The sequence below is a fragment of the Lithobates pipiens genome, unplaced genomic scaffold (genome assembly GCF_037356315.1).
Source record: "Lithobates pipiens isolate NorthernLeopardFrog02 unplaced genomic scaffold, aLitPip1_a1.2 Scaffold_1, whole genome shotgun sequence".
Classification (NCBI taxonomy): Eukaryota; Metazoa; Chordata; class Amphibia; order Anura; family Ranidae; genus Lithobates; species Lithobates pipiens.
This window is the reverse complement of record NW_027507685.1, coordinates 53,641,303-53,665,114: the sequence shown is the minus strand read 5'-3', so window position 1 is coordinate 53,665,114 and position 23,812 is coordinate 53,641,303. Positions and strand designations below refer to the sequence as shown.

At 43.1% G+C, this 23,812-nt stretch overlaps 1 protein-coding gene across 2 annotated transcripts in view; it reads left to right on the top strand.

Moving 5' to 3' along the window:
- DOCK11 (dedicator of cytokinesis 11) overlaps nt 1–23,812 on the top strand; it is a 551,771-nt gene that overhangs the window by 135,152 nt on the left and 392,807 nt on the right. For both annotated transcript variants that reach the window (XM_077493986.1, XM_077493985.1), the window contains exons 16-26: nt 633–709; nt 3,983–4,167; nt 4,264–4,329; nt 7,864–7,956; nt 9,994–10,117; nt 10,949–11,070; nt 12,406–12,489; nt 15,142–15,231; nt 15,556–15,674; nt 15,918–15,987; nt 22,345–22,470. In XM_077493986.1, coding sequence (XP_077350112.1) covers nt 633–709; nt 3,983–4,167; nt 4,264–4,329; nt 7,864–7,956; nt 9,994–10,117; nt 10,949–11,070; nt 12,406–12,489; nt 15,142–15,231; nt 15,556–15,674; nt 15,918–15,987; nt 22,345–22,470 — 1,156 coding nt within the window. The remainder of the gene's footprint in view (nt 1–632; nt 710–3,982; nt 4,168–4,263; nt 4,330–7,863; nt 7,957–9,993; nt 10,118–10,948; nt 11,071–12,405; nt 12,490–15,141; nt 15,232–15,555; nt 15,675–15,917; nt 15,988–22,344; nt 22,471–23,812) is intronic.

Here is a 23,812-nt window from a genome sequence, read left to right as displayed (position 1 = left end):
ACACCTGCCTGCTCACTGTCTTCACCATCATGTAAGCTAAGCTGCACATGCACAGCTCAGCATACAGTGTTGACACAGTCCCTGTGTGTCAGGGCATCTGACTTCTGCGAATTCTTAGGAATGATGTCATCCTGCACCGGCCAGTAAATGTGGCTGACAACTGGCAATCAGCAGGAGATGCTGGCACCAGTGAGGAACAGGGACTGTTGAAGGAAAGGTAAATTGGGTGTGGGCAGCTGGTCCCAGACTAATGCGCTCCAGCTCTACTCCCTGGCCCCTATGTGTCAATGCTCTTGAAACTGTCGAAGATATGTGACATACATATCCCAGGAGGCAGGCCGGAGTAAAAAAAATTCAGTTTTGATTACTGAGCGAGGGGAGAGTACAGTGCTACAGCATCAAATGTGTGAAGGTCTGCTTTATAATAAACAAGAGCAGGCAATTTTAGATTCCTCTTGTACCAAATTGTAATGTAACTGTAATGTCTGCCCTCATGTTGTAAAGTGCTGAATAAACTGTTGGCGCTATATAAAACCTGTATAATAATAATAATAATTTGATCATTCAATTCTGAGATCAAACACCAAACATTACAAATACTCACAGTGATATTTATCCCTTGTCTGTTGCAGACCAGAAAAGACCAAGCTACAAGTGATTCCTGGACACCTGGATGTTTCTATAGACCGTGTTCCTCTAGACTTTTCCAGTAAGTACTTGAGAGTAAAAAACAAACAAAATGGAAAATACCGCAGTGTGAGTGTGTCTTTAATACTTTCCAATAATGTCGTGTAGACTCCCCCACTTCATGTTGTTTAGTAGGGTTTCTGCTGTGTGTGGTGGTCACTGCTTATAAAGAGGAATACATCCACTGTGTGTTATTAAAGTAGAGTAAAAAATTTTTTTCCCATACAGCAGACATAGTTTTTGCTGACCTCTATTAAAGTTCCTGGAATTCCCATGTTTCTTCCTATGTAGAGATTACTCTGCCAATCACAGTGGAACGCAAAAAAATGTTAAAATAAATCTGCCTCCTCTCTAGGGATAACATATTACTATTCCAGGAACAAGTACTTATACATGTTCTGAGTGTTCAAATGGGGAAATTTATTTTTCTACATACTGTATGATCTGTTATTTGTACATTTAAGCATAAAAAGAGCAAAAACAATATGTGAGTGAATGAGAGCCTATTCAATAATTCCAAGAACTGTCCAGTACACATAGCAACCAATCAGAGTCCATTTTGTAGTGCTCTGCCTTTAGTATCATGAATTCTTATTGGTTGCTGCGGGTCAGAACACTTTTCTCCTTGCACTCTTTATTGACAAAGGCTTTTGGGGTTTCATTATGTCACATGAGATCCAGAAGCAAATGTACTTCAAATTAAAGATAAGTCATCAGGAGCTGTTTCGTTTTTAATCAAGCAGAATATGATGAGGTGGGCGAGTCCTCTGCCAGATGAAATGACATCAGGGTGAAATTGATTAAACAGCCACAAGCTTTCAAAGCATATCGTAGATGAGATTTCTGAACAAATTAAAAACGCATCCATTTATTATTAGGCAATGGTAGCATTCCCTGGTTTGACACATAAGACATGACTGTAGCTCTCTGTTCTGATTGGAGCCTCCAAGCTCTTCATTATATACAGTATACTTTGCTGTTATAATGAAGTATCGAATGGGCTGAGAGCAGATGTATTGGGCCCTGTTATTAAATCCACCCAAGATTCACACACATTTAATGGGATTTCATTTGAAAATGTGTGTATTTGGAGTGAGATTATATACATTTTGGGTGAAAACATTTACAAATAGACTCCATAGTTTGTAAGTATGTGAGGTACTGCTTTGGCCTACTAGCTGCCCTCCTATTGCAGGGAAGATGTATCATTTTCTTTCAGCATGCAATGAAGAGCACAGTAGATCGCTGGAATATATGACAAAAACATTAGGGAAAGAGGGGAATGGGAAAACAAGTTGACCACTGGTACACGGTCATATACATAAAATGACCAATGATGGATCATTCACCCCTTTTAGGAGTGGTCGCCGTAACCTTAAAGCATAAGGATAAGTCTGGAATATATGCCCAGACTTCAGGAGGTTAAAGAATCAGACAATGGTTATCTTAAACAGGCTGTGTAGCTATTCCATTTTAGGCATTAAGGAGAATGTCTAAATCCTGTACACACAGGTAGTTTTTTTTTTTTCATTCAACGAAGTAGGCTGAGCGAATAAAAAAGTAGGCGGTTGCGAGGAGCTTGTTGTATTAACAATGCTAGTACAACGATCTCTCCCCTAAACTATGGTCTTCTGACCCCCCCTCCCCCCACCAGAAAACACCGGTCAGCACTCGCAGCCATTGGCTGCCAACACTGATCGGATGCCAGCCGGCTGCTGGTTTTTCAGCATGCCAGTTCGACAGAAGCCAGACATTAGGCAGACGGGCTGCTGTACACACTGGCCAAATGTCAGCTGGTTTATGTCTGCCAGATATTCAGCCCCCTGTGTAGCAAGCTGAAAAAATTCAAGAGATTATCTAACATTTTGTAAAGTCTCTGCCTCCTCTAAATGATTACTTCTCCCCATCCATAGAAAACTAAAGTGTGTTTCAGTGAAAAAAAAATATATAGTATCTCTTTGCATTGCATGCACATTTCTCCATCATATATACCTTTAACCACTTGACACAGCTATAGATGCTATACTGGTGATGGCAGTGATCAGCGACTTATAGTATGACTGTGATAGTGTGATGGGTAATGTGGCACTAACAGACACTGGCTCGGTGGGTCACTAATTTACACTGACTTTGCTAGTGACACTAATACAATGATCAGTGATAACACTGTATATGTGCTAATGACACTGACTGGAAAGAGGCTACCATCAAGGTGCAATCGAGAAGTTAATTCTGTGCCTAACTTGTGTAATGTGTGCTGCTTTTACTTACTTAACTGGTTGTTTTTTCTCCCTGCTTTCAGGGAGTAGAAACAGCCAGATCGCTATTATGTGTACATAGAGTTCTGTGTGTTTGTAAAGACAGAACTTTGTACTGTGATTGGGCACAGCCCATCAGCAGGTTTAAGCTGAAATCATTCCTTGAAATCTGCTGCCAAACTCGTGCTGTGTCCAATCATAGCATGGGTCAGCAAGGGTAGCACGCGAGTGTGCTGCCAAGCCAGTAAGTAAGCCAGTAAGTACAGAGAGATGTTTGGGTACGTCGCAGTGCTTGGATCAACAAGCGGTAAAGACCACGGAAACACAAAAAAATACCTGTTGATCTGCCGGAAATGCACTCTACTGATAGCAGCGTTTTACCGCTCAACGCTATGGGCGGTGTGGTGTGAAAGGGGATCACTTTTATCGCTGGGATCACTTTTATCAGAAAGCCGGCTGCCGAAGGGAAAAATTATACCGGGGTTATGGCATCTAACTGCAGCCATAAATTCCGGCATTTAACGTCAAGGTCATGACGTATATTCCCAGTTAGGCGGGCAACAAGTGATCCTAACCTTGGCTTTTGTTGTGAGTGGCTTTTGCCCCCTCTCTTTGGAGGACTGAGGTGTTGAATGTGTAGTGTTCACAAATGTGGGCATCCCACTCCTGATACTGTGTTCTGCAAAACAACAGACCTTGTGGGGTTGATTTACCAAAGGCAAATATGCTGTGCACTCTGCAAGTGCAGTTGCTCCAGAGCTTAGTCAATGAGGGAAAGCTTCACTTTTCAGAGAATACCCAATCACATGCAAGGAAAATAAAAAAAACAGCATTTTTGCTAGCACATGATTGGATGATGGAAGTCAGCAGATATTCTGCTTATTTACTAAGCTCTGGGCAACTGCACTTTGCAAAGTGCACAGCCTATTTGCCTTTAGTAAATCAACCCCTGTATCTCAGATAAATGAAAACGGCCAGATTGATTGTTTTGAATTGATCCCTATGAACTGATTATGTCATTATGTTTCCTCTGTCAGATTGCGTCACTTCTTCCTATATTCCGGTCAGGCCGTACAACAAAGAAGATCAGAGGGTTGCTGTGGAAGTGGAGGAATTTGTGCCGGAAGTCACAAAATATTGCTACCCGTTCACTACCTACCGAAACCATTTCTATGTCTACCCTCTGCTCTTAAAGTACGATAATCAGAAAACGTTTGCCAAGGTAAACAAACACCTATGGATTGGGATGATAATATTGGGAAGCAATATTTCCTATTCATTCATAAAATCATTTTTTTAATAATTTATTTCCCTTCAGGCTAGGAATATTGCAGTCATGATCGAATGCCGAGATTTGGATGAGCCTGATGCACAAGCACTAAAGGTGCCTTTTATTACTATCTTTTATACACATATAGTACTGAAACTTAAAGTATAACTAAAGGCAAAACTTTTTTTTGTTTTGGATAGTGGAGAAGGAATAAAACTATAAAACTCCTGCTAGATTTTTTTGCTGTCTGTGTCTCTGTTAAAGCGGAGTTCCACCCAAAAATTGAACTTCTGCTTTAAGGGAAGGTGACCCCCTGACATGCCATATTTGGCATGTCATTTTTTTTGGAGGGGGGGAGCGGATACCCTCTTTATAGAGTGTCGCGGCTCCCACTTCCTCCCGGTGCACCGCGGCACCAGAAGGGAGATCACCTCCCCCCCTCACTCTTGGCAATCATATGGGACACGTCACAGGTCCCAGATGATTGCCTGGCTAGTCACGGTGAGCCAATGTCGGCACCGCAGAGAGGAGGCGGAGACAAGCGGGGAATTGTTCCATTGCATCGCTGGATCCTGGGACAGGTGAGTGTCCGATTATTAAAAGTCAGCAGCTGCAGTATTTGTAGCTGCTGATTTTTATTTATTTTGTTTTAAATGGAACTCCGCTTTAAAGCGGTTCTTCACCCTAAAGGGGAAGTTCCGCTAGTATTATCCCCCCCCCCCCCCTCCGGTGCCACAATCGGCACCTTTCAGGGGGGAAGGGGGTGCAGTTACCTGAATAATCCAGGTAACTGCACCCACTTCCGGCCAGACCGCCGCAGACCCCCGCATCGCTCCGCCCCCCCGTTGTGTTCTGGGAAACACACAGTTCCCAGAGACACCGCGGGGGACCATAAGAGAAGCGCAGCGTGACTCGCGCATGCGCAGTAGGGAACCGGGCAGTGAAGCCCTCATGCTTCACTTCCCGATTCCCTGACAGAGGATGGCGGCGGTGGCTGCAGCGAGACGAGCGATCGCTCGTCATCTGCCGCCGACATCGCTGGACCCTGGGACAGGTAAGTGTGATATTATTAAAAGTCAGCAGCTGCAATATTAGTAGCTGCTGGCTTTTAATATTTTTTTTTTAGGTGCAGCTCCTCTTTAACCCCCCTGACGGTATTCCCGAGTCTGACTCGGGGTGGATTTTTTATACCAAGAGCGGTATCCCCGAGTCAGACTCGGGACAGCGTCGCTGGATCCAGGAGGAGGTTTACTTACCTTCTCCTTCGGATCCAGCGTTGTCTCCCCGCTGTACGAGCGAGCCGTGTCTCGCTCGATGCATCACACCGCCGATCTCCGTGCCCTGCGAGCGTTGCGACGCACGAGCACGGAGATCGGCGCCAAATTCAAAAAGTGAAACAAACAGTATACATAAAGTATAATGTAATCTTACAGATTACATTGCTGTATGTAAATATTTCACATCCCCGTTGTCCCTAGTGGTCTGCCCAGTGTCCTGCATGCAGTTTTATATAATAAAAACTGTTCTTTATGCCTGGAAACTGGAGATTGCCCATAGCAACCAAAACTGTCACTGTACATCAAAAATGATTTTAGACCAGCTAGAAAACAGCGATAATAAATTAGAATCACTCGCAGAATTGAGGGATAGCGATTTGTGGGGAGATCCGTCATCAAATACTGAAAAGTAATGACAGTGACAATTCTGCAACTGAGCAAATTTCAGTGTTTTTGATTTGATTACATTATTGAATAATTTTTATTATTGTTATATTATTATTTGGTACAATTATTTATAATTATTTATTATATTATAATTTATGATTTAATTTTTCAAACTTTATCATACCCGGGATGTCTGCTAGACTCTGGTTTGGACAGATTTAAGAGAGTTATTCCTAAGAATTACAGGACTACAATATAAAACACCAAATTTTCATGCAAAATAATGGTACCGCTTTTAGCACCTAAAATCCGAAATAATCGTACCGCCAGGGAGGTTAAGGAGATTCACCCTCTCTATTTGTCCTGTTTACTATTATCATTGAAAGTGAAAGTAAAAGAAAATCCCACATTTTAGGTGGTCTCCAAAAAAGTAATAGAGGGGAAATCTTCCAATGTGGACATGAGGAGACATTTTTTTTGGTGACTTGAGGGTCTCCCAGTAACTTCCTTAATTTTACAGGGATTTCCTCTCGATTCCTGAATGACTATTGGGACAGGAAGTGAATGGAAATCAGAAATGGGACACAGATGGCGAAAAAAAAAATCTGACAGGTTATAATCCTCCCTTGCTCTATCCAAAATGGAAAAAAAAAGTTTTGCCTATAATTCTACTTTAAAGCCATTGGTGCTTGATCAGTGGTAGATGCTATTCATTTCATTACAAAATGTTGCTATTACAGAAAAATACCCATTGATCCTGCCAGAAATCCAGTGCGCTCCTAAATTTCTGTATTCAAGTATTGTAAGCCTTGTCTTAGCAATGCTTTACTGGATTACAGAACACCTTCCCCATGTGTTGTCAATTGGGGGAGGGGGTTATGTAGTTCATCAGGGAGAACTGGCACAAACAAAAAAAACCTGCAAATTTTGAAACAATGATTTTCATAGTTTGATATAAAATTTTGCTAACAGGTAATTTTTCTCCTTCACTGATGTGCGCTGATGAGGCGGCACTGATGGGTGGCACTGATAAGCTGTACTGGTGGGCACTGATAAGGAGGCACTGATGAGGCTGCACTGATAGGCGGCACTGATGGGAACTGATAGGTGGTGCTGCTGGGCACTGATAGGTGACACTGATAGGCCGCACTGACAGGCAGTACTGATGGGCACTGGTAGGCAGCACTGCTAGGTGAGACCAATGAGGAAGCACTGGTGGGAACTGATTGGTAGCCCTGGTGGGCACTGATTGGCGGCACTGGTGGGCACTGAGGAGGCTGCACTGATATGTGGCACTGATAGGCACCGATAGGGGGCACTGATGGGCACATATAAGTGGCACTGATGGGCACTGGTAGGCAGAACAGATAGGCAGCTCTGATAGGTGACACTGATAACGAGGCACCGGTGGGCACTGATAGGTGGCACCATTGGGCACTGATAGGCGGCACTGAAGGGCACTGATAGGCGGCACTGAAGGGCACTGATAGGCAGCTCTGATAGGTGACACTGATAAGGAGGCACTGGTGGGCACTGATCGGTGGCACAGATGGGCACTGATAGGTAGCACCATTGGGCACTAATAGGCGGCACTGATAGGTGGCACTGATGGGCACTGATAAGTGGCACTAATGGGCACTGGTAGGCAAAGGGCTGCTGTCATTGACCCTTTACCCTGATCTGTGATCAGCTGAGTCCTAAGGACAGCGCAATCAATGGAGGACATACATGGACGCCCTCTCGACAATGTAAGCAGTGCTGTAGCCGACTTTTGGCTATTGTGCAGGCAGGAACTTGTTATCGCAGGTCAGAAGGAAGTCAACTTCAGGTCAAATGCTCCTGTTAATTCCTAATGATTTCAGACATCTCAAACTGATGCCATCAAAACTGGCCCTCAAAATAAGTATGCAGTTTGATTTGAATGACCAGTCTTTAGTACTGTCTACTCATACAGTATGTTGTTTTGTCATATTCCTGATTGCAGTGCATTTATGGAAAGCCTGGTGGTCCAGTATTCACAACAAGGGCATACGCCATTGTCCTACATCACAATCAAAACCCGGAGTTCTATGATGAGGTGAGGAATAATTCTGTTTATTTATTCAATTTGTTTGTGTGATGGGAAAATGCTTAGAAGGATATACAGAGTGCTTGGTATACATCTTGGAATGTAGACTTTTCAAACATACAAGATCATTTTTATATGCTTCTGTTCTATGGCTAAAATCAATTATGTTAATGTTCCTTCTCTCCTCCAAAAATCAAAATTTCCATTATTTACCAATTCTGGAAAAATTTTGAATCTTTTTTTGCTTTACATATGAACATAAAGTATATAAGCTGCACTTTACAGAACAGCGAATGTGACATTTACCAAATATTCTGCAGGTGAATAATTTACTGTCATTTAAAGCACATTCACCAGGAGGATACACCTGTTTGGTGAATAATTAAACTAAAAGTTTTACAAACTTTCCCTATCAGGGGAAGTAACTAAGGCCGCGTACACACGCGGGGACTGTTCGCCCAACTTTGTCCGCTGAACAGTGTTTCGGCGGACAGTCCGCCCGTGTGTGGGCTTTCAGCGGACAGTTTCAGCGAACAGTCTGCTGAACAAAGTTTTTCGGAAATTCCGAAAAACTGTCCGCTGAAACTTGGTTTCAGCGAACAGTCCCCTCGTGTGTAGGCTTGTTCGTCAAACTAAGTTCCGCGCATGCTCAGAAAGGATTTACACGCCGAAAGTTGTAATGCAGTGTATAGGACGTCGTATTTTCCGTCCCGTCGTACGTGCCGTTCACGTCATCGCGCACGGTTTCAGCAAACTGTTCGTTCGTCGTGTGTGGGCAAGTCCGTCCATGCTAATTTTGAGCGGACTGTTCGCTGAAACTGTTTGACGGACAAAGTTGAGCGAACAGTCCCCGCGTGTGTACGCGGCCTAAGGTTCCTGTAACACTTTAATCAGGGGAAGTAACAAAGCTTCCTGCAACATTTTAATGGCACAGGCAACTGTTGGGAGTGACGTGCGCCACATTAGAGGGGATATAAACCTGATTCATAAAATTTGACCCAAGCACATATTTCTGTAGTGTTTACTTATCTCTCTCCAAAGCCCTAAGTCTCATGTCTTTCTGCTGCTCTGCTCTTTTGTTATCAGCATGATCATTTCTGACAAGTTCTCAGACAACTGAGATAAAAATAGCCAAAAATTTGCGTCAGGTGGGTGCTATAAATAGATTAGCAGAGAGCTTGTCTATCCACAGCACATTCCTTCCTTCCTCTGCCTATGTGGAGTGGGGGAGTGTGTACCTTTCCTCCAATCAGCTGTCCCACAGTGTATGCCAAGACTTCACTCCCAGTGCTGAACAGGAAGAAAAAATTCTAAAGAATATAGAAAGCTGTAAAACTTATGTAGGGAGATTTGTTTCATCGCTGTGTATCATCTGAGGCTGTTCCCTTCATTGGGTAAATGTGAGGGTTTACATTGACTTTAACTAAGCAGATGTTTCAGGTCTATAGGTGTCACCTGCACCAGTTTCTATTTCAGAATGAAATAGAAGCTAAGGCCCCTTTCGCACGACCATTTTGATCAGGTCCACCTGTCAGTTTTTCAGGCAGACCAGATCAGGCAGTCCTTTCACCCCTATGGACCAGCGAGTGTAAATGGACTTGTGTCCGATTACATCTGCCAACCTCTGATCTGATCCAGTCCACTAAAAACAAACAAAAGAGGATTCAATCTCCTCCGTGTAGGAGGATCGGAGGTAGTTGGGTGTGAACGGGCAACAGAGTCAGTTTACACTCAACTGCCCGTAGAGCAGAGCGGACTCTGTCCGTGTGCTTTGCATAAACTGAGCAGACACGTACCTCTCATCCGCCCGCCCTGCTCTAATCAGCAGGGTATATGTTGAGCGGATGCCCTACTAATCAGAACGGAGCCCACCCCCGGTGAAAGGGGCCTAGCCCAGGTCTGCATCTAATTTAGCAGGAAATAGGGCAATTTTACATATAGAAAATTGCTGCAGATTCTCACCGAGTGCAACCTGTCATAAGGAATGTGAGCGGTCAGTAGACAGCAGAGCCTACGGGGTTATATATAACTTCTTTGTTTTTGCAGGTAAAAATTGAGCTTCCACTTCATCTACACCACAAGCACCACCTGTTGTTCACCTTCTATCACGTCAGTTGTGACATCAACTCAAAGGGAAGCAGTAAGAAACATGAGAGTGCTGAAACCCCCGGTACGAATTGTTTTTGATAATGGTACATCTGGGTTGCAATTGACACAAAGGGGTTGATTTACTAAAGGCAAAAAGATTGTGCTCCAGAGCTTAGTAAATGAGCAAAAGCTCTGCTGACTTCCATTATCCAATTATGTGCAAGCTAAAATGCTGTTTTTTTTTCCTTGCATGTGATTGGGTACTCTTTGCAAAGTTAAGCTTCACTTAATTTACTAAGTTCTGGAGCAACTGCACTTTGCAAAGTGCACAGTCTGTTTTCCTTTAGTAAATCAACCCCAAAAAGTCAACTAGGTAAAACGCTTAATTTGCACTTCACACAGCAAATAACATTGCACTACCTACAGTACTGTATACACTGGTATTTGCTTAATATAAAGCAAAATTTATTTACAGTAATAACCATTTTAACATGCATTGCCACATAAAAAAATTAAAAATGCAGGGGGATGTTGCTTTTAGGCTCGGTTCACACAGGGGCGACTTGTCCAGGCGACTTCGCCGCCTGACAAGTCGCACTCCGTTCTGTACTATGGAACCGTTCTAATAGGAGCGACTCAAGTCGCTCCGACTTAGAAAAAAGGTTCCTGTACTACTTTTGCGGCGACTTCGGGCGACTTGCATTGACTTCTATACAGAAGTCGTTTTGCAAGTCGCCGCTGATCATGTGCAGGTCGCGGCGCTGCAAGTAGTACCGCCCACTGTGTGAACCGAGCATTAGCAAACAGTGCAATCTGACATATCTTTATTACATCTGTGTTATTATTATCATTATTATTATTATTATTATTAGGTATATTTCATAAGGCTCCTCTGTTCTGTTCTCATTTACAGTTGGGTATAGTTGGGTCCGTCTGCTGAAGGAGGGAAGAGTTATCACATCAGACCAGCAGCTGCCAGTGTCTGCCAGTCTTCCCCCCGGATATCTGAGTCAGACTGATCCAGATACAAGGAAGGTATAACCTCTGCTTATCACATTCTACAGGGGGATCACACTAAGCATATGACAGCATTCTCTAAATGTACATGCGTAAAGAGCTCATCTCTTCTGCTGGTCATACATGTATCTATATGATCATTTAGCAAAATGAAGGCATTATTATTCTGGATCTATGAATTATTAGTTGGCCTTCACTATTATTTTAGTCACTTTCCAACAATTTTTAAGGATCAAATGAAAAATACTGGATGATAAGAAAAGTTTCATTTTCAGGCTGATCATTTGGTGATCGATTTCATTTTTTTTGTATGTTTTTACCCCAAACAGTATCAATTGGAGTAGTTGGTTGCATGAAAAATGAATTTGTTTATGGCCAGCATCATTCACGGCCTTTCAAATATACCCAATACTTAAAACAGGGATTTGTGAAAGATAAAAACTTAACCTTAAAGCAAACCTGTTTTAAAATAAGTTTTCCAAAGGAGAAAAGGTGTTATCCAAAGATTCATCTTCTGTTTTCCTAGCTCAGTGGTCTCCAAACTGTGGCTCGGGGGGCGGATCCGGCTTATTGCTTGGCTTTAACTGGCCCTTGGGGCACTATTCCTCCTGACACCAACAATGGCGGCATAATTATTGCTACTGACGCAAACATTGGATCACTATTCCTCCCACTGACACCAATGATGGGGCACTATTCCTGCCACTGACACCACCAGTAGGGGTATAGTTCGGCATAGTTCCTGCCAATCACACCAACAATTGGGCACTATTCCTCCCACTGACCCCAATGATGATACACTATTCCTTCCATTGACACCAATGATGGGGCACTATTTTGCACACTGACATCAGTGATGGGGAATTTTTCCTCCCATTAAAGTTAAGGCATTGTTTACTACCACTGACACCAGGACTTTTTCTACCCCCACTAGCCACAGTGTGCCCCCCCCCCCCCCCCAAAGTATGAAAGACAGTAAATTGTCCCCTTGTTTAGAGAGTTTGGAGACCCCTGACCTAGCTGAAAGTAGATGTGTTTTGTTACCAGGGTACTACATTCATGACTAAGTATACCAACTGTATTTATCCTGTCCAATGAATGTGTCCTGACTGGTCACTGAGGCCCTGTCATTGAACATGGAAAAGGTAACTAGAGGGCTTAGCCTTGAAGTCAAAGAAGCCAACGCCTAGTATCAAGTACTCATTTCAGAGGAGCATACTTCAGAGGGTCTTATTTGATTAACAAAAGTAATAGTAGGTACCTTAATGTGCCCACTCTTAGGACTTCTATTAGCAAAAGTCTAAAATTGCTAAAGATTTTACTGAATTTGTTCTTTTCTCTGTTTGAATATAGAGTAGTAATGATATCAAGTGGGTGGATGGTGCCAAGCCGCTCTTTAAAATCAGAAGCCATTTGGAGTCCACAGTCTATACCCAAGTAAGTGCACAAGCTTTACAGATGCTTGCTTGAGAAAAGCATGTTCCTCAAAATAGAATAATCTCTGTTTGGTTAACACATTCATGTGAAATATTTTATGTCATGGACAAAAAAGCAATTGAAGGTAAATAGTGTTTGTCGTAGGGATAGAAAATGCACAACTAGCCACCATCCAACTCCCCAGCGCCTGCACGTAGGTCCAGCCACCACACGATACTAAAGGGTACGGTGAAAATAGAAGGAGCCTGTCACTAGGACTGCCTAGTTAAATGATCGCGCCCCAGCTCAGGTATGTAAACACTTGAGCAAAGGGCTTTGTATTTATTCTCGTCCTCCCTGCTACCTTCTGGAACATGTTTCTGCCTTCATTGACCTGGGTTGCAGCCAGGCCACAGGGCCTTGGGGGCCTATAGACTAGGCTGTTGTCAGGTCCCTTAGGCCCTCCACCTCCTCCAAAACCCTGCTACATCCCTCCAGATGCTCCTTACTTCCCATCCTGACACTGATGCTGCCTTGTGATCCATGCCCTGTGATCTGAGACTTGCTGTCCTGTAAGTACCACCCTGTTATGTCCCCCTTCTGCAATGTGCTACCTGCATGGGGCCTGAGTTGAAGCCCTGGTATCCTGTGACTCTGTTACCCTGTGAGTACCTTCCTGCCGTTTTTCCCTCCTGCAATAGGCTACCTGCTTGAACCCTGAGGGGAGACTAGGTCACACAAGGATGCTGTGACTCTGCTACCTTTGAGTTCCTTCTCTCCTGTGATGTGCTACCTGCATGGACCTTGAATTGAGGGCAGGCAATACAGGAAGTCTATGACTCTTTCTGTTTTCCTGCTGCATCTCCCTCCTGAAAATTTCTACCTGCATTGACTCTGAGTTAAATCAAGCCACATGAGACCATCTGGTTGTGCTTCCCCTTCCAGTCCCACATAATCCTTGTATCCTGTTGCTGTTTGTCCCTTGAGGTGCCCGGATCCCTGCCCTGTTTTCTCAATAAAAGGACCACTTAGCAAAGGGGCTAAAGCTGATCAGTCTCCATGCATGTTCTGTTAAGCTCACTCTTCTGTCACAATATTAATTTGAAACAACTCTTCATGCATGCACTCTTGCCATATTTATAGGATATTGGATGTCCAAGTTTGCCAGCAGTTGTGCAACAGCAGCTTCTTTGTCTGCTTTCCTAAGTAACTACACTAAACAGGGGCGGACTGACAACTCATGGGGCCCACGGGCAATAGGAGGTTATGGGGCCCCCAGGCAATCAAAGATTATGGTGCCACACAGTAGACACAAACACACACACACACACACAGTATACAATCACACAGTATACACAGACATGTTTCTATTGGCTGAGAAGGTACTGGAGAGGTGGGGCAGCTATAATCTCAAGATTTTTAGACCAAAAGGATGTCGGTAAAGGACATTTCTGAGACAGATGTAAAAAAATTTTTTTACATATTGTCTCTGGTTTTACTGAGGCTGGCAACCCTGATGGGGCCCTCGGGCAGTGCCCGAGTGGCCCAATGGTCAGTCCGCCCCTGACACTAAATATGCTGTACCAAATCAGTCACCAAATGTTACATTTATAACCTATGAAAAGCCCTGGATTATTCTCCTGTGAGCCCGGAGAGACTTCTAACTCGTGTACTGGCAATAACGGTGCTCTTCCTGACTAGAAGGACAACAAGGAGGAGGTCAAGAAGAGTTTGTCGAGAAAGTAAATGGTCCAATGCTCTGTGTGTGCCCTGAGGATTGGATTTATATTTCTAAATTAGAAACCGTGAGACTAACTTATTACATTTATTTAAAGCGGTAGTAAACCCGCTGAAAATTCTTTTTTTTTTTCCAACCCTTAAAGGAAAAAGGCATAATGAGCTTGTATGCACCACATACTAGCTCATTATGAAATACCTTAGAACGAGGCCCTGACATCTTACCTGATACACGCCGAGGGAGCTGACATGTTCCCTCAGCGTGTCTTCCGGGTATCGCGGCTCCAGCACTGTGAGTGGCCAGAGCAGCGATATCATCACTCCCGGGCATGCGCCTGGGAGATTTCTTTCCGCCAGGGTCCGGCATCTGCCGGGCTTCCAGCCGAGTATCCCCTGTGTGCATTCGCCGCTGCAGTCAGCGGCTCATTGCGAGGGGAATATCTCCTAAACCATACAGGTTTAGGAGATTTTTTTTTTTACCTACAGGTAAGCCTTATTATAGGCTTACCTGTAGGTAAAAGTAAAAAAAAAAAAAAGACTATACAACCGCTTTAAAAATGTTGCAAATTTTGCCTATTCTAGCTAGATTTTTTTGGTATATTTAAAACACAAATCCCATTGGTTGCTATAGATGACTGCTTTGAAAATGCTGTGAGCTCATTTGAGCAGATAATCATTTGGAAAAAAAAAACCTCAGGCTTATAATCAGGGCATGTGCCACCATTCAATGTATCAGAAGGGTGCTACCGTATTATTCATGTCTGTGTTATTATGAAATAATATTAGATTCCAAGCGCCTTTTGGGGCAGAAATAGATGCAAATTGGTGCAACATCTGCAGTAAAAAGTGATATATATGTTGATAGATTAACTACAATAAATAGGCTATTTTTTATCTGTAATCAGATGATAAACCTGACACTTAATCTAATTTTAGGATTTACATCTGTATAATTTCTTTGAGTTCTGCCAGAAGATTGTGCCTGGTTCTAAGGAAGTTCCTGGTGACCTTGTAAAGTATTTGAAGGTATTGTGTTTGTATGTGTTCTATCAACTCATTAATAACTGTAATTGTCAAGGCCATCTTTTTCCAATAACTTTTTTCCTAAAAATTTTTTTTTTAATCAGTAGTCTAATGTGAACCACAAATCTTACATTTCCACCTACCACTGAGTATAATGGTAATCTCCTGCCAGACTAATATTTCCTTCAGAAACCCCCCATAATGCTCCCAGTAAACTTGGATGCCTTGATTGAATGATTTTACTAATGTTTCTCCTGCCACCTAGTGGAGAATTATATACATTGCAGTGTAATCTTGAGACATAACAAGATTTTTGTTTTTTTCTAGTGTTTGCATGCCATGGAAGTCCATGTAATGATCCAGTTCCTGCCCGTTATTCTTATGCAGCTCTTTCAAGTTTTGACAACACTTTCCCATGAAGATGAGGTTGCTTCGAATTGTACTCTGTAAGTCTTTAATACCATTTTGAACCATAGAGTTTCTATAGGTTGCACACAGAAGGCCAATATGTTGTCTCTGAAAAGCCCATAGGAAAATGCTGGATTCACTGTAGAGCAGGTTCCAGGTAATCGCAAACACAAAAACGACTGAGTGTTTTCAGGCAACTTGCTACTATAGCTGTTACATTTCTACAAATTTTCTTCTTTATATCAGCATTGATTATTTTAGATATTTCCTTTTTGTGTCAGGGTTCTTCTTCATATTGTGTCAAAATGCCATGAAGAAGGTTTGGATCACTACCTCCGTTCTTTTATTAAGGTAAGACAATTCGATTGGTTCTTTATTTTAAAGTTGACTATGGACACAAGTCATTTCACAGAGGTTATCAGAGGGGATACTGCTGACCATCTCTCTCCACAACGTCCTGATTCCTTGTATGTTTTGTAGCTTCTCCTTTGCTGTTTAGTTTTAGTTTCTGAGGACTACACATCCCATGGTACTTTGCTGCCTGCAAGGTGTGATTCCTGTACTGACCCCGTTCCTGAAACTCCTCCTCCCAGCACCTCTATAGTTCAAAAGGCAGGCTCTATGAGATGAGTGAGTAAATGCTTGGAGGAGTAGGTTAGAAACATTTGAAATATAATTAATCAAAAGAGCAAGGTGCACTTTAAACAAGTGATAACAAATTTATGAATCAAAACTGAATAAAATATAATATGGTATTACAGTACCAACATAAACAACATGTGAACAATTGTGTGACACCTATGTTTATCCAAGTGCAAGTACACTGATAAGCTGATAAAGTTCTCAGAGAAAAAGAGTTCATGAAGGATTGAAACAAATCAGATGGGAATAGAGAACATCAAACCACCAAATCTCCAGATTGTGACACCATCACCCTAAACAAAATGCAGGCTTACCAGATTTATTGTACCCTCTATTTAAGAGAGGTCAGATGAGCATGTGGCCAAACACCCTGGCCAGGGTACTCCCAGGACTCTCCTGCAAAATCCACTCAAGAATAAGGATATGAGCTGTACTTCTTATCACGATAGTATCCAAATATGGTTGCAATCAACTTAAAAGAAGAATCTCCACATAGTGTAAACTTTACTATTTGCTTTATTATAAAGATAGATTGCACTTACATGTCTGAATTATTAAATTGCATAGCAAAATTTCCAGCTGGCTAAAAACATAGAAGCCTCCCACACTTCATGGAACACCTGATGACGTCATCATGTTGCTTCTCCCTTATGCGTTTCATCACACGTGACATCGTCTGGGGCCAGCAATTTTACTGGTAATAGAAAAATAGGGTTCCCTCGCCCTATCAAAGTGAAAAATATCTTAATGTGGTATGTCGGTTCGATTGCTGCTAGACCTAAAGTATATACCATGCACTTGAACAAAAATAAATAAAAAAGGTGATCAGCGCAAACTAAATACCAAATATTACTACAAAGATGGAAAATCCTTGTTTGAAATGTGTTCTACTTCATAGATAAAATGCAATAAATCAATAATTATATCAATACTAATGGTGAATCTTAATGCAAATTGCTGCTGTGCATGGGATTATTTAGCTGCTGTGCAAAACTGCTACTGTACAAACTACGCAAACAAATTATTTGCTGTGCAAAACTGCTACTGTGCAAACTACATGAATAAATTATTTGCTGTGCATGCGATTTTTTAGCTGCTGTGCAAACTGCTACTGTGCAAACTACACAAATAAATTATTTTCAACCTGCTCAAAATGAAGGTTCTGCCTGTATTCCTTTACCTCTTACGTAATTCTCCCATTTGGGTTCCCTGCTCATTTTTTAGGAGGGTTAATAGTCTTTTTGGATCCTTTTTATGGGCCGCTACGCATCCCCGAATAGGTCTCAGGGTTTTGCAGGAGCCGTGGGGCCAGGGTGGCTTGGCATTGCCGGATCTTTTTAAGTATTATCTGGCTGGGCAAATGGTAGTCGCTAGACGGTGGCTGACACGGGAGGACGGGGATTCGGCAAATGTACTGGAGGCGGCCCTTTTGGGCTCGTATGAGAGTCTGTCCCATTTGGTGTATAGAGGTCCAGGGGCTTCACCAGTTCTGACGGCTTCTATGCGGGCAACGATCCGGGCCTGGGGGAAAGCACAGACCTTGATGAAACAGCCGGAAGGGAGTTGGTCTCCCGACACTCCTCTATGGTTCAATCCTAATTTGTCACATTTTGGGGGTATACCGGATCCGGTGATATGGGCCAGGGTAGGTGTTAAAATGCTAAAGCATGTGGTAGGAGGGGGGCAGCTTTTGACGTTTGATCAGCTTAAGGTACAACATGATCTTCCCAATTGGTATTTTTTTCGGTACTTACAGTTGCGACATGCTTTTCTTTCTCAGTTCGGTCCGGGGGCTCTGCAGTTGGGGGTGTCACCTCTGGAAATTGTGCTGCGGACAGAGGATCTAAAACAGCCTCTCTCCGTTGTGTACAAACTGTTGTTCTCGGACAGGCCGAAACCTGTACAACAATGTAGAGAAGTTTGGAGTGCCTTGGTACCTGACTTTGGAGGGGAGGATTGGGACGACATGTGGGGATACCCGTTTCAGACCCTAGTATCGGCTAGAGACAGACTTATACAGTTTAAAATCTTACATAGAGTATACTACACCCCAGCCAGACTGGCTAGAATTTACGGTACCGGGATGGGGGGCTGCTGGCGCTGCACAGCTGACCGGGCTGATTTTGACCATGTGTTTTGGCTGTGTCCGCGGATTGAGGAGTTCTGGAATGGAGTGACGCAGGTTATACAATCTGTCCTTTCGGTGCCGATTCCAGTCACAGTTGCGGTATGTTTGCTCGGACTGGTGGAGGAGTTGGCACCTCGAAGGGCGCAGAGGACTCTGATCTCTCTGGCGTTGTTTTATGCCCGCAAATCTATCCTGCTATGTTGGAAGAAACCCGAACCTCCTACGGTTTCTTATTGGAAAGGTTTAATTAATAAAGCTTTACCGTTATACAAAGCCACTTATCTCAGCAGAGGGTGTCCTAACAAATTTGAGAAGGTGTGGAGGTGTTGGCTTGATGCCGCGGACACTGTGAATTGATTGCTTGGCTGGTGGTGTACTCCTGGTATGTCGGGGGAGGGGCGGGGTGGGAGGGTGCTACCTCTCGGATTGGATAACATCCCCATCTTGGGTAGCTAAATACTCAGTAACGGTACAAATAATGTGTTTCTTATATATGTGATGCTGTCAATGATTACAGACTGAGCTCCGGAAGGAGAATGGAGGGCTGCACGGGTGGGAGTTTGGTCGGGTGGGGGGTGGGTATGGTTGGGATGGGCGGGGGGGAGGTTATGTTTGTATGTTATTACTGTGTTGAAAAACTTTCAATAAAAATAAATTAAAAAAAAAAAAAAAAAAAAAAAATTATTTTCAAAAAATGCACAACACATTACCATAAATTCATAAAGTGAATAAAATAGCTGCTGCTGTGCAGATAATTAAAACGTACAATTAATATAGTGCAAAATCATGCAAATCATCATCAGGTGCTAAATATTAAATAATAACTGAATGAACACTAAATGGTGCAAAATGGTGCAAGATAATCATAAAGTTCTGAGTATCAAATGATCCTTTGTGTACACCTTTAAGTGTGTGTAGGTGTACCAATACAGTCCTATTTAGTAGTGATACCCATAAAAGTCCATCCATAAACAGTAAACGTGCAAATTAGTGCAAAAAGTGCTGGTGTGCAGCAATGTGACAGGCAAACTCTTCAGGTGACATCCACTGTGTACTCTTCGTGTTCTCCACTTAGTGCTCTCTATGTGCTTACCGTATATACTCGAGTATAAGCCGAGATTTTCAGCCTCTTTTTTGAGGCTGAAAGTGCCCCCCTCGGCTTATACTCGAGTCATCGCTGTCTGCCCGCTCGATCAGCGTGTCGAGCAGACAGACAGCGGCCATTCTGATTCAAAAGCCGCGCCTCCGGCTCCCCCTTCGCCTGTGATAGGCGGAACACTGAATTTCCCAGCAGCCTGTGTTCCGCCTATCACGGACTTCGTATCATCCTCGTACTACGGACGAGGATGATACGACGTCTGTGATAGGCGGAACACAGGCTGCTGGGAAATTCAGTGTTCCGCCTATCACAGGCGAAGGCGGCGGCGCAGCTTTTGAATTTTACAATGGCCGCCGACGAACGAAGAGGGCACGGGACGGAGGCAAGGCACAGGACGGCACGGCACGGGACGGGACGGGACGGGACCGGAGGCAAGGCATGGCGGCGAGGCACGGCGGCGAGGCACGGAGGCAAGGAGGCTCGGCACGGGACGGAGGCTCGGGACAAAGGCTCAGGACACAGGTAGGCTGGACACACACACACACACACACACACACACACACACACACACACACACACACACACACACACACACACAGGGATGGATGGATGGATGGAGACACACACACACAGGGATGGATGGACGGACACACAGGGATGGACGGACACACAGGGATGGACGGACACACAGGGATGGACGGACACACACACAGGGATGGACAGGCATGTCTTACCCTCGGCTTATACACGAGTCAATAAGTTTGCCAGTTTTTTTGGGGGTAAATTGGGGGCCTCGGCTTATATTCGGGTCGGCCTATACTCGAGTATATACGGTACCTCTAAATGTATAAGAATTGCCACTCAGATATTTCTAATGATGAGCCCTCCTGAGTGTGTTAACCAGGGATGATGTCCTTACGAGTGCTGTATTGCAATAATGGCTCCCAGTTGGTTAGTTCACCCGTTCATCCACGGCAAATGAAAGCGGGGAATAAGAAGGAAGATCCCATAGCATAATATATCTCAAATAGGTTTATTTATGTTTAAAAAATGGCTACTTACAACAATGCTGTAAACGACAGGCAGATCAAACAATGTGCGGTGTTACAAACATCTCTATTGCGTCACTTCCGGTTGTTCCTTAAAGTGGTTGTAAACCCTTACAAACCACTTTGACCTACAAGTAAGCCTAGATTAAGGCTTACCTGTAGGTCCAAGAAATATCTCCTAAACCTATACGGTTTAGGAGATATTTGCCCGAAGACAGGCACCGCAGGCGCACTGAGCGCGGCATTTCCAACAACGGAGCTGCCGCGCGTGTCGGCTCCCGTGCGCATGCGCGGGAGTGACGTCATCGCGGCTCCGCAGAATGACAGCGGCAGAGCTGCGAGACCCCACCGAAAATATGGATGCGCCGGACTACAGGGGACAGCGGTGACATCGCTGGCTCCTGTGTCAGGTAAGTGACACATAATGGGCTACTATGCGATGCATAGTAGTCCATTATGCTTTGCCTTTGCAGGGAATGAAAGAGGAAGTAAACCCATCAGGGTTTACTTCCTCTTTAATCCAGTAACTTCCCTATGCATTACGTCACAGGTCATGACTTCATCCCCTGATGAAGTCATAGCAGTAGCAGTAAAAAGGGTCGCTGGTTCAAATCTCAACCACGTCTCTACCTGCCTGGAGTTTGCATGTTCTCCCTGTGCCTGTGTGGGTTTCCTCTGGGTACTCCGGTTTCCTCCCACATTCCAATGACATGCTGGTAGGTAAATTGGCTTCTGTCCAAAATTGGCCCTGGTATATGAATGGGGATCTTGGATTGTGGGCTCCTTGAGGGTAGGGACCCGTGTACTAAGGCCCCTTTCACACGGACAGATAGAATGGTGATTTTAGCTGCAGATTTTCTAGTTTTCTACCGCAGCTAAAAGCACACAATGCTTTCCTATGGCCCCATTCACACACAGCGTTTAGCTGCGATTTCGTTACATGCGGTTCGGTGCAAATAGAAAAAATAGAATTGAATGCATCCAGGTGCAATGTAGCGCAGCTATACGCACATAATCACAAGTAATCACAGTCTTTTGTGTCAACTGCGGATAAAAGCGTGAGAAGGGATTCAAGGGACCAAAAAAAAATCAAAAAAAAGGGTTGCTATGGGAATGACTATATTAGATGACTGCAGCTGAACGCCACTGCACAGAAACGCACATAAACGCAGGTAATCGCACTGTACAAATGCAGCTGATCGCTGTGCCTGGAGTGTTGAATTTTCCGGAAAAAAATAAGCATGCTAAACTGCGGCAGAACAGCCGTCCGTGTGAAAGGGGCCTTACACTTGGACTTTTATGAACATGGGTGTCACACAATTGTTCACTTGCTATTTATGTTGGTACTGTAATACCATATTATATTTAATTATGCTTTGATTTATATATTTCGAATCACTTGTTTATAGGACGGCTTCCTCTTTTGATTTATTCATTTTGGTCTGTGAAAATATCTTGCAGCACAGCCGCTGCTTCTCATTTTTGTTTGCACCATTCAATCCTTTCACTGTCATTTTCTGTTTTCCAAGCACAGTTTTTCGAGTTAGGATAATAATTGAAATACAATGCGAGAATGAATATAAGATTTTACATTTTGACCATAGATACACATGAAGACTTCCATTAAGTGATCAATTTGCTTGTGTGTTTGTGAATTGAGCAATATAAGGAGAAAATCTTCATAAGATCAAATAATAAACGGAGTTAAATCCCTCCCTCATGTTAGTGATTGTGTGATCATTTTATTGTTTTCATAATGATAATATATATTTTTGTATTTGATTTTGCAGTATGTCTTTAAGACCCAGAAGCCAAATTCTCCTCAGGGCAAAGCACTGCATGAAATTCTGGCTACAGCAATGATCATGGTGCTGAAACAGTCTGCAGATTTCCTGGCTATTAATAAGCTGTTAAAGGTATTAAAATAATATTCTTTGTAGGGGAGATCAGCTGACTTTAGGGTGACATACTGGGGCTCTACCAGGCAATACAAAAAGTACATCTGAAGCCACACTACCATGCAAATGCACATCTGAAAAGTGTAGCTCCTTCTTTAAAACAATATAAGAACCCAAACTGGGACATACAGTATCTCACAAAAGTTAGTACACCCTTCACATTTTTGTAAATATTTTATTATATCTTTTCATGTGACAACATTGAAGAAATGACACTTTGCTACAATGTAGTAGTATCCATGGCTCCTTTGTAACAATGAAAAAAGGTGCACTGAGCTGAAGCAGTGATACAGGCATTGGCTATGTGTGGAGCTTAGCAGGCATAATCAATGCTGATTTAAATATACCAGCTTGGTAATTCAGGCATCACTGGTGTCTTTACATCACTAAAAGAGAAATTAAACCTCTAATGGTTGTTGGGTTGACTAGTCTCTGTGCTGACCTAGAGCAGGCAGAGGTGATTGGCATAAAAGCACCTAAACTGGGACATACCCTATATTACCAAAAGTATTGGGACACCTGCCTTTACACGCACATTAACTTCAATGAACTTGTGCAAAGCAAGGTCCATAAAGACATGGATGAGCGAGTTTGGGGTTTAGGAACTTGACTGGCCTGCACAGAGTCCTGATCTCAACCCGATAGAACACCTTTAGGATGAATTTGAGTGGAGACTGTGAGCCAGGCCTTCTCGTCTACATCAGTGCCTGATCTCACAAATGCGCTTCTGGAAGATTGGTCAAACATTCCCATAGACACAATCCTAAACCTTGTGGACAGCCTTCCCAGAAGAGTTAAAGCCTTTATAGCTGTAAAGGGTGGGCCAGCTCAGTATTGAACCCTACGCACTAAGACTGGGATACCATTAAATTTCATTTGCATGTAAAGGCAGCTGTCCCAATACTTTTGGTAATATAGTGTATATGACAGTATATGGTGATGAGTTAACAGAAAGCAGGCTTCTTATCTGCCTTCAATGCAGCAACATTCCAGAAATCCAGACTTGCTCCAGGCAGCTGAATGCCCCCTGCATGTGCCTGCACCCAATTTTGATGCAGTCTATATTGATTGATTATTTGTAAAATAAAGAGTTTATGCTTATTATTATTATACAGGATTTATATTCATTTTAAAAAGTAACAAAACACATGAAAAAAAAACAAAAAAAGAAAATTTACAATATACCATTATACTTTTGCTATCCAGAAGTTGAGTGAATCGATTAATTTCTTTTTTCTTTTTGTAATTTAATGAACTGTCTTATAGCTGGGTGTTTTCTTGTGGAATGTAGTACTGATAC